The 11,622-nt window shown below is 42.2% G+C and overlaps 1 protein-coding gene across 1 annotated transcript in view; it reads right to left on the bottom strand.

Moving 5' to 3' along the window:
• Window positions 1-5,117: 5,117 nt before the first annotated feature.
• The window catches only part of LOC126215228 (uncharacterized), a 99,154-nt gene continuing 92,649 nt past the window's right edge, over window positions 5,118-11,622 (bottom strand). The window contains exon 7 of the mRNA XM_049941895.1: window positions 5,118-5,535. Within this exon, the coding sequence (XP_049797852.1) occupies window positions 5,520-5,535 (16 nt within the window). The 3' untranslated portion in view covers window positions 5,118-5,519. The remainder of the gene's footprint in view (window positions 5,536-11,622) is intronic.

Raw genomic sequence — 11,622 nt, 5'->3', positions numbered from 1 at the left:
AGACGGAAAAGTGTTTGACTAAGTATCTAGAACAAAATAGATGGGGGGGGGGGTTGAGGGGGGGGGGGGGGTCACAAAGTATGAAAAATGTTTGGCTTTAGATATACAGGTAAGTACATTATATAACAGCATTTATAACAAACGTGAATCATATTTTGACTATGAACTAAGTACTTTTTGTGTAAAAAAATTTAGCAAAATGATTGCAGATAAGACTGAACTGAGTGGCCTAACATACGAAAACAGTTCATTTCAGAGTGAACTCGAAGTCCCTCTTTTCAGTGTCAAGTCCCTTTTTTTGTGTAATGTAGCCCTCATGTGTGCACTAAGGAAGATAAAACACACACTAACAGCACCAAAGAAGTCAAAAAATTTAAAATGACAACACCTTATCCTTACAAGTCTTGCAATGTGAATGGCCTTTATAATAAATACATCAATCCAGAATCCCATTTCACATTATACAGAACAAAAGGTAGGGAAAAAAGATGAGTACCTCTTAAGATAATGCACCTAATCTGCAGCATGTTAGAAATAAGCTCAATTTGCTGCAACGTTTTGTGGATGAGCACTCACCACACCTATTACTTGTAACAGAACATTAACTGAAAGTCAATGAAATTGAGTGTCGTAAATTAAATGTTTACGCATTAGCAGATAGTTACTGCAGGCAATAATAGAATTAGGGTAAGTTGGCAGTATTTGTTAATTAATATCTTACATTAATCTGAATCTCATTCCTCTAACAATACATTCACAAAGGAGCAACTGAAATGACTGGTGTTACGGTCCACACAGATGCTCATTCGAGTGGATTAGCTAAACAAAGTTATTGGAATGTGCCAACAAATTCTGATGTGTTGTGCTGTACTGATATGCTTAACAGTGCAGTTTATGCAAACAGACTACTGACCTCCGTATTGTTGAAGACCTAAATAATGATGCAAACTGCTGTCATATAACATACATAAAAATGACAGATACATTAAATTCGTATAATCTCACAATTGTAGTAATCTCTGACACTCGAGCTCCTGTAAGACAGATTATGCAGTTGCCAGCAGAAGTGATAAAGTGTCAATTTTCATTACTCCGACCGCTGCTGTCAGATGTTAAGAGTACTTAAGCTCTGCTGTACCAAAGCAACTGAAGTAATGGAGAGGATGCGGATTCCGAATAGCGCCGACATCGGCGCCTTCGAAACTGAGCTGGCAGGAGGAGGGGTGGGACACAGTTCACTGAGCCAGAGCCTCAGAAATGAAACGGGATTAATTCTTCGTAACCGTATCGAGCCATTTCGACAACTGCTGACCTTTCAAAGAAAGAACGTGGGTACAACAAACTGTAATATTGAAATTAATATGTCTGCTAGATTGAAACTTCTGCCTGCTCAAATTAAGTTAGCCAGAATATATATGATCCTGACCATTTACATCAAGACACAAAATTACATATCTTTAAAGAAAAGTACAATAAAACCAAAAAACGTTCAAGGCAGACCTTTTACACTTCAGGAAACAGACAGTCAGACAATGAGGCGACAGACAGACAATGAGGCGACAGACAACATATACAATGCATCCTAGAGAGAGCTCCATAAACACAGTAATCCTCCAGCAAGGTGCGAAGTTAACCACTCGGCACTAGATGTGAAGGCCACATAGCGAACAATCTGAGTGCAATGTGTATTTATTTGATAAGCACTTTATCTATCCTTTTGACCAATCAGCCCCCGTTACAGATCAACCGGCTTACACCAAAAAATCTCACATACACTGCAGGACTCAAATCTGTGGAGATTAATCGACAGGAGGCATTTAACGCAATGCGAAAGCTAACGAAAGAACACTCGTACACACGGGACGGTATCTCTACAGTGGTGTTAAAGGAATGTGCCGACGAGATCACTAAACCTGATAGCTGTATTATTAATTGTAGTACTAGTGAAAATGTAAACCCGAGTGCCATAAAATAAGTGTAATTCAGCCAGTCCACGAGAAGGAAAGTAAAGAATCGATTAAGTACTCAGTATCAAAATGGCGCCAATTGATGTAGAAGTAGTGCTCCGGCAAAATACACCTAGTGTCGTGTTACTGATGTCCTAGTTTTGTCTCCAGATCACTTAACTCGCTCAGCTGAGTTGTGAACTGTACCGTCATCTCACTCTGGTGGCAATAAATTTGTACGACGCTAAAACATTTGAGACAAGTGACTTACTTCTATTCTGGCTGTGAATGAGAGGAGATATTCTTCTAGATAAATGAATGGCATTTTGAGACTGATGAATTATATACTACAAAACTGTTTAGTAAAAAGTAGTGTTATTTCTGTGTTTTGGCTTTTACTTTTACAATGTGTTAGATTAAATCCTCTATAGAATTAACTGTTTTAGCAAATTTAGTAGATCTAAGAGAGTAAAAATGGCACATTTCACCGACACGCAAAGAAATTTCGGCTTCGTACAAATTGATGACGGAGGTTAAATTCGGTGACGGAGGTTAAATTATTTGGCACAGAACTGAATGGAGAGAGAGAGAGAGAGAGAGAGAGAGAGAGAGAGAGAGAGAGAGAGAGAGCAGGCACTATGAATTGCTGCCTCTGTCTCGCTAAGATACGGGCTCTCCAGGTGGTGCGCAAACACTCCCGTGTGAGCACGCAATTACAATAATCGTGTACCACCCACAGAACGCTACTGGAATAGTCCATAAACTTCTATGCCTGAACTGTTATTGAATTATTATGAAAGAAATAAATGACAAACGACATCACACCAAAGTTTTTTATGCTTAACAAGAGTGCCAGAGACTTCAACACAATAGCACCTTTCGAGAGCACGTCAAAATTGTGTCGATAGTTAGGAGTCGATAGAGTGTGGCTAAACCAATCCACTTGAGGATAGTAGCCGTACCGAACTGTATCAATGTTTAGAGCAGCCGTCACAGAATTGGACACTTCGAGGTCACACCAGCTTCTCACAGTCGGCCGGTACTCGGCACTACAAACTGCCTGCCTCGTAGCTTCCTTGCCGCGTGTAGGTCAGTGCCAGCTGTGTGCTCGGTGCGTCCGTGCGGTATTGTGTGTTCACTTGTGGTCTCAGTCTCCCACAGACCTGAGCACTGACGTGTGCTCGGTAGTGAGCAAAACGCAGGGGCTACAGCCGACGTATAGTGCTGCTCTGGTCGGTGTACGTACAGGGTGAAGAGACATTTGAAAACAGTCTAAAATTCTCGTATCGAATGTACTGAAGCTCTTCACTGATCTGACCGACAGTGAAGAAGCCTGGGATAATGTAGAGTTTCTGCAAGTTCATAAAATGACAGCAAAACATAATGCTGTTCCCAATTTGACTGCATTCTGTATTAATAGTGCAGTAACGACAGCAGAATCTCTCCGTTTCGATTCTATGAGAAAAGGATGTAAATAAACGTGAAAGTGTACAGAATTTGATGATTTTTACAGAAAGTGTTTGTTAGAACCGCAACACAGGGAAGTACCCGACAGCTAGAAAAACAGACTGATCTCTGTGAAAAATATAAATTATTCGGGCTCTTGTCTTCTCCACTCATTCGGTTTTTGGTGCAGAAAGTATAATAATGGACAAAAAGATTTATTGGAATGGAGAGACACTGCAGCAGCAAGAAAGAAAGTTTGTGTACGATGCACTTATTCGTGCCGAGGACAATAGTTTTGTAGCATACTTTGATAAAACTCGGGTTTCACAAAACCATGAGCGAAAATATATTTTGATCGACTTCTGTAGAAGTATTGGCCAGAAAGTACCTACAATTGTTTTTGTATAGCATATATCGCCGGTTCGAGCAGTGGGTGCGGTGGCAAAGGGTCAGTAGGAGCTGCAAATAAAAAATTTTCAGGAGGTAGGGAATATTCTCGGTCGTATTAATGTGAGCTGTCTGAAGTAAAATCCCGGCACCTGAGTACTCACGTGCTGCCACGTACCGCTTCCCTCTTAAATAAAATGAGTTTATATGTGATGTGATAGAATAATGCTGTCTCCAATGTTACCAAAACTTATTTCACAGTTTTCTTAGAAACTTTCTCGCTAGAAGTTTCTACGAGGTCTAGCAAAATGCAAATTCATCAGCAATCACATTTCTTATTACACAGGCAGAACAGTTTCGCATGCCTCTTATGGTATTTTATTTTTTATCTCAGAACACTTTTCTGTTTTCACAATAAAATACGTATCACATGCATCTATAGACTTTGATAATGTTTATATATAATTTTCATTGGAACAGGTCCATGGTTCTGTTTATTTTCTTTTTTCCCCCCACAGCTGCAATAAGAAAACATTTTTCTTCAAAATTTCTTGGAATGTGAGATTAGCTTTCTGAGAGAAGACCAAGGACAGAACACTAAAGCAGTACTGGGTCACAAAGTGAACAGTTGAGATGCCTATGCACAGGAAGGTGCACGATATGGAGGTGGACTGAAATCACTTTTCCCACTAGCCACTAGCCCCCCCCCCCCCCCCCCCCATCCAATGACACTGAGAACAGTTTCCACCTTCAGGATAGGAACAGGCTTACCAATGGACTGGACATGTTCTTGCAGGTTATCTGTCCCAAATTCTCACAACCTGTCAGCAGTTGAAAAAAGGTAAATAAAAAAATAAACAAGCACTGATAGATTCACAGCCTCAGGAATAATTAAGTACAGTTAATTCAACTTACACAGTTACAAACGCACAGAAAAACAGTGGCAGGCTTCGATGAAAATAATTCTTTGTATAGTAAGAATTATTAATTATCTTTGGATTACATAAGCTCCAGTTCAGTCTTTTCAAGCTCGTGTCCCCGTTTATAGCCACTTACTCCATCACATTTAGCCTCTAAAAGGGTGATGCTGGTCTTCCTTTTCCCTCCTAAAACAAACACAAAACTAATGCATTTTTTCTTTATTTTCACCTATCTACTCATGCAGGCCACAGTTCAGTCTGACTATGTGACTGAAACAGGCACAAAACTTATATAATGAAGGCACTCATTAAATATTACCACCGACTGCAGTGACAAACGACAGTGAGTATTTAGCAAAAATGCGACGACCGTGCAGTTAAATGCATAATTAATGTGCACGTCAGTACTGGACTAGATACAATTATTTTTGGTAGGTGAGGAACTATTTGGTAACCTATTCTTGTGAAATAAATGCTGGTTGTACAAAAAATGTACAACGTTATCATTACAGCTTGTCACTCAGGAGAGAGCAATCAAGTGTGGTGTGGAGCAGAAGTGTTTTGTTGAAATCTCATTTAGTATTTGTGCAGACAATACGGAAGGTGTGTAATTTCATATATATAGCGAGTCTAAAGTGGTATCTGAGTTCAGAAAGGCACAGAAACAGCACAGCCAACAGAACGGCAAATTTTTCAATAGTAGTACACCTCGTGTTGCAATTGGCTACTCTACAGTGATATTCTTCAATGCAGGCAGGCTTCTTCTGCTGAAACAATCCACGTGACAATACCTCAATGTGGTACGTCACGCCTTCCGCTGCTATCGTGTGGCAGGCCTGCAACAAACCGAGAAAAGTCAGAGGTGCTGTGTAAGAACTTAAAAAGAAAATCAGGCAATAATGAGGCAGGGGCAAAGGAATAATGACCACTGCACAAGCACTTTTTTAAATTGTGTAAAACACAAACAATGACATTGACGTTATGATTATTTTTATTAACATTTCGGCTGACATTTTAATTCTGTCAGAGACAGCAAAGGACTTGGAAGTTGAATGGAAGGGACAGTGTCTTGAAAGGAGGGTATAAGATGATCATCAACAAAATCAAAACGAGGATAATGGAATGTAATCGAATTAAGTCGGGTGATGCTGAGGGAATAAGATTAGGAAATGAGGCACTTAAAGTAGTCAAGGAGTTTTGCTATTTGGGGAGCAAAATAACTGATGATGGTCGAAGTAGAGAGGATATAAAATGTAGGCTGGCAATGGCAAGGAAAGCGTTTCTGAAGAAGATAAATTTGTTAACATCGAGTATAGATTTAAGTGTCAGGAAGTCGTTTCTGAAAGTATTTGTATGGAGTGTAACCATGTATGGAAGTGAAACATGGACGATAAATAGCTTGGACAAGAAGAGAATAGAAGCTTTCGAAATGTGGTGCTACAGAAGAATACTGAAGATTAGATGGGTAGATAAATAACTAATGAGGAGGTATTGAATAGAATTGGGGAGAAGAGGAGTTTGTGGCACAACTTGACAAGAAGAAGGGACCGGTTGGTAGGACATGTTCTGAGGCATCAAGGGATCACAAATTTAGCATTGGAGGGCAGCGTGGAGGGTAAAAATCGTAGAAGGAGACCAAGAGCAGATTCAGAAGGATGTAGGTTGCAGGAGGTACTGGGAGATGAAGAAGCTTGCACAGGATAGAGTAGCATGGAGAGCTGCATCAAACCAGTCTCAGGACTGAAGACAACAACAAAAAAAACAACAACAACAACATCATCATTTCGGCTGTGCCAGAACATGCAATGAACATGAAATGGCATTTAAGACTTTTTCTCAGCCTTTCTCTTTCCCCAATACTAATTTGATTTTCTCCGATTGGGCTCTTTCCTTATCCTCAGGCCAAATGGTGCCCAGTTGTGAATTTTCAGCTTATATTTTTTCCTTTTCGACTGACAACTTTAGAACACATTTAGAAATTTCTAAAGTGAAACACCATCACAAAAAAGGAAGCCAGAAAGATATGTTACATTTCTCTGCTGCCTGTAGTTTCAAAACTTCAGGAAAAAAAGGACTTTATGAAAAGACTTGTAATTTTTTTATATAAGTTACCAATAGAATCACAACAAGGCTTTAGAAGAACCACTCAACCGAAACAACGATGTTTTCTCTTCTAAATGACGTGCTATAGGCATTGCATAAGCAGGAACATACACTCCTGGAAATTGAAATAAGAACACCGTGAATTCATTGTCCCAGGAAGGGGAAACTTTATTGACACATTCCTGGGGTCAGATACATCACATGATCACACTGACAGAACCACAGGCACATAGACACAGGCAACAGAGCATGCACAATGTCGGCACTAGTACAGTGTATATCCACCTTTCGCAGCAATGCAGGCTGCTATTCTCCAATGGAGACGATCGTAGAGATGCTGGATGTAGTCCTGTGGAACGGCTTGCCATGCAATTTCCACCTGGCGCCTAAGTTGGACCAGCGTTCGTGCTGGACGTGCAGACCGCGTGAGACGACGCTTCATCCAGTCCCAAACATGCTCAATGGGGGACAGATCCGGAGATCTTGCTGGCCAGGGTAGTTGACTTACACCTTCTAGAGCACGTTGGGTGGCACGGGATACATGGGGGCGTGCATTGTCCTGTTGGAACAGCAAGTTCCCTTGCCGGTCTAGGAATGGTAGAACGATGGGTTCGATGACGGTTTGGATGTACCGTGCACTATTCAGTGTCCCCTCGACGATCACCAGTGGTGTACGGCCAGTGTAGGAGATCGCTCCCCACACCATGATGCCGGGTGTTGGCCCTGTGTGCCTCGGTCGTATGCAGTCCTGATTGTGGCGCTCACCTGCACGGCGCCAAACACGCATACGACCATCATTGGCACCAAGGCAGAAGCGACTCTCATCGCTGAAGACGACACGTCTCCATTCGTCCCTCCATTCACGCCTGTCGCGACACCACTGGAGGCGGGCTGCACGATGTTGGGGCGTGAGCGGAAGACGGCCTAACGGTGTGCGGGACCGTAGCCCAGCTTCATGGAGACGGTTGCGAATGGTCCTCGCCGATACCCCAGGAGCAACAGTGTCCCTAATTTGCTGGGAAGTGGCGGTGCGGTCCCCTACGGCACTGCGTAGGATCCTACGGTCTTGGCGTGCATCCGTGCGTCGCTGCGGTCCGGTCCCAGGGCGACGGGCACGTGCACCTTCCGCCGACCACTGGCGACAACATCGATGTACTGTGGAGACCTCACGCCCCACGTGTTGAGCAATTCGGCGGTACGTCCACCCGGCGTCCCGCATGCCCACTATACGCCCTCGCTCAAAGTCCGTCAACTGCACATACGGTTCACGTCCACGCTGTCGCGGCATGCTACCGGTGTTAAAGACTGCGATGGAGCTCCGTATGCCACGGCAAACTGGCTGACACTGACGGCGGCGGTGCACAATTGCTGCGCAGCTAGCGCCATTCGACGGCCAACACCGTGGTTCCTGGTGTGTCTGCTGTGCCGTGCGTGTGATCATTGCTTGTACAGCCCTCTCGCAGTGTCCGGAGCAAGTATGGTGGGTCTGACACACCGGTGTCAATGTGTTCTTTTTTCCATTTCCAGGAGTGTACATCGAACATATTACTGAACTTATCAGAGTCCTCAGATATGATAAATTACTAAGTATTAGGAGAACAGCACACAGATGTGTCCATGAAAAGAAAACAGCTCAGTGATAAGACACGATGTGTCAGATTTATTAGCAGTCAAATATTGAGTTCCCCAAAATTCCATACTGGCTACAATCCAGTTTTACGTTTTTACTTTATGTAAATGATTTAGATATAAGCAGTATTACAGACAGCAGTACAGATTTGCAGCATTTTAATTACAGCAAGTATGAAAGAAACCTTCAGGCTGGGCGGGGACCGGCGGGGGGATTAATGCTCTTACAATCAAACTACAATAATTTGATGCAAACAATTTGCAGCATGCTGCTGGTGAAAAATACGTTCACAACATGTTTCATAATTGAAATAAATGGTAGTAGCTCTGTCATAAGTTTCGTTAAGAAGGATCTTTTTTATTTCTTAAAGGTGACTACTTTCGGACATCTATGTCCAGTTTCAAACCACTTTTATCGTATGCCTACGTACAAAAATTCCCTACGCAGTGACAACAGAAGCAGTAAACACACCGTACAGGATACACACTGGAGGTCTCCAGTGTCTGTTCTATGTGGTCTGTTTACTGCCGTCGAGTCAGCCGTACTGCGATCGTCACTGCAGCAGCAATTTTTGTACGTAGGCTTTCGCACGTATTGTCACGATTAAAATATAAGTGGTTTGAAAATGGACATAGGCGTCCAAAACTAGTCACCATTAAGAAACAAAAAAGGCACTTATGAATGAAACTTATGATGGAGTTACAACCATTTATTTCAATTATGTAAACAATCTGGCAGTAACTATGGAAAAATTTGTTGAAATTGACATATTAACCACCCATAATAGGACACCAGCTAATCCTCATATTCAAATGAATGGACAAGTAACTGGGGTAAAAATCAAAACACTATTTCTCAGGATGTGGATACAAGACATGAAATGGGGTAGATATGTGGACTGTGTGAAGAGAGAACTCAGAAAAACATATTTAGCAATACGAATACAAAGAAATGTTCATCATATTGGAAGCCCAGGCTTACATATTTTGATTATACTTGTTTGATATTGAAATACGATGTAGTATTTTGGCCAAACTGTGGAACAATTTTGAAATCACTAAGATTGCAGAAGAAGTAAATAATTATTTTCTTACATTTATGAAGTGGTTTTGAGCACCACCAAAAACTTGTATTGGAATTCATATATTTCAAAACTCTTAACATTAAGAATCCTATTTGCTATGTGCATTAGCATATATAGCATAGTGTTTCAAATAAAACATATAAATATTTCTGAATAAAATGTTTTCATTGAAAAAAAAAGGGAAAGAATATAAAACGCAAAGAGTGTGACTTGTGGTTCACATAAGAGCACATCCATTTACGCCTTACTGAATCATTCAAAAAAGATTTTCCATCTGCATTTGAGTCATGCTTTTTATTATTTTTCTGGAAAATATGAAAAGAAAAATGTCCTGCAAATTTTTTTGTCTCAGAAGTGAACAGGCTACCTAGGTTAGCAGTAACTCGTGTACTGTGGGTTGTCAAAATGATTTCTCCTCGATGCTGACGAACTTTTCATATTGACAATTTAGTTTTATCTCGAGTACTTTCATATTTTCTCCGTGTTAAATGCAATATCAAGGTACAAATTAGGTCTTTGTTCCTCATGTTTCTGCAGCACTACTCATCACAATTTGAATTTCTTCTTCGTCTTCCTCCTCCTCCTCCTCCTCCTCCTCCTCCTCCTCATTTGTAGCATCTTCACTTAGAACTGTTTCTTTTATCTTAATGTTTACCTTTTTTGGCATGTAAAGATAATGATGAGTACAATGGCATGTATTTAACCACATTTATTTTTACACATGGTCACAATTTGTCAATGGACAGCCATAAACTATTTATGTAAAGTTTCTAAGCTATTCCCACTGACCAGCAATGGCTTATTTGCAACAAGTTTCACAAGAAGAGTTACATCGGTGACCCAAAACTTTACGACCACTGCTCGCCAGGAGTCCGAATGCTGCCTCACGGCACGGTAAGGAAGGTACGTACGTGGAGCACAGACGAACAGGGAATCATTCTCATTACGACAAGGTCACAAGCGAGGGAATTCACCGGCCGGAGTGAATCGGACAATCGGACACTCCACGATGCCTGCTGCCTGGGAAAGACATCTCGGAAATGCTGAGCCTGTCACCTCTTCACGAGTTTCTACTGTGAGTATCTGTGAAAAGCCATCATCGTACACTGAAACCACAAGTAGGTGACGAGGTAACTGATGCCCACAAGTCATCACAGAACGTCAAGTTCAGGGGCTCACCGGCTCCGTAAACCGGGAAATGTGCCGATCTGCAGCCCATTTGAAGACAAAGTACAGTGCCGACGCAGGAACAAATGTTTTTAGAGCAGAGCATTTGCCACATCTCAGTCGAACGTGGAGCTCTGCAGCAGATTGCCCTCTAGGCGTACCCACGTCGATCTGACGACATCATCGGTTACGAATCCAGTGGGCACAGGATCATCGAGATTGCAAAATGTATCGACAGAAATGGGTCACTCTGTCAGACGAATACGAGGTCTGTTCAAAAAATTCCGCAACTTTGTCCACGACATTTTCCTACACTTACCTTTTACTAATGTGCATAGTCAAAATACTCTCCTCCACAATTGATACATTGCTCCCAATACCATTTCCACTTCCGGAAGCAGGCTCGGTACACCTCTTGCTGGACTGCACGAAGCACAGTCTGCGAATTTTCTTTTATCTTGTCTACCGTTGACAATATTCGTCATTTCGACGGGGTTTTCAACTTTGTAAAGTCCACAGGGGCCAGGTTTGGTGACTACGGAGGATGAGGTAGCACACTGATTTCGCTTTTCGTGCGAGAGCCGTGCACCCGACAAATGTGCCGGTGCATTACCGTGACCGAGAGCCACGAATTGTTCCCCCCCCCCCCCCCCCCCTCACATTTCAGGCCATTTCATTCTCACATTTCCTCACAGGTGATGCAACACGTCCCAACAGTACCGTGGGCTAATAGTTTTTCCCTGTGGCTCAAATTCGTGATGAACTAATCCTTCAAATTCAAAGAAAACTGTCAGCACGACTTTGACATTTGACCTGACCTGGCCTGACGAGCCTCCTTTGGTCTCGGAGAACCTTTCCTGACCCACTGTGAAGATTGAACCTCGGCCTCAACACCGTACCCACAGACCCACGTCTCATCACCAGTTACGATTCTCTTAA

Source organism: Schistocerca nitens, chromosome 12 (assembly GCF_023898315.1).
Source record: "Schistocerca nitens isolate TAMUIC-IGC-003100 chromosome 12, iqSchNite1.1, whole genome shotgun sequence".
Classification (NCBI taxonomy): Eukaryota; Metazoa; Arthropoda; class Insecta; order Orthoptera; family Acrididae; genus Schistocerca; species Schistocerca nitens.
This window is presented reverse-complemented; position numbering and strand designations above follow the sequence as displayed.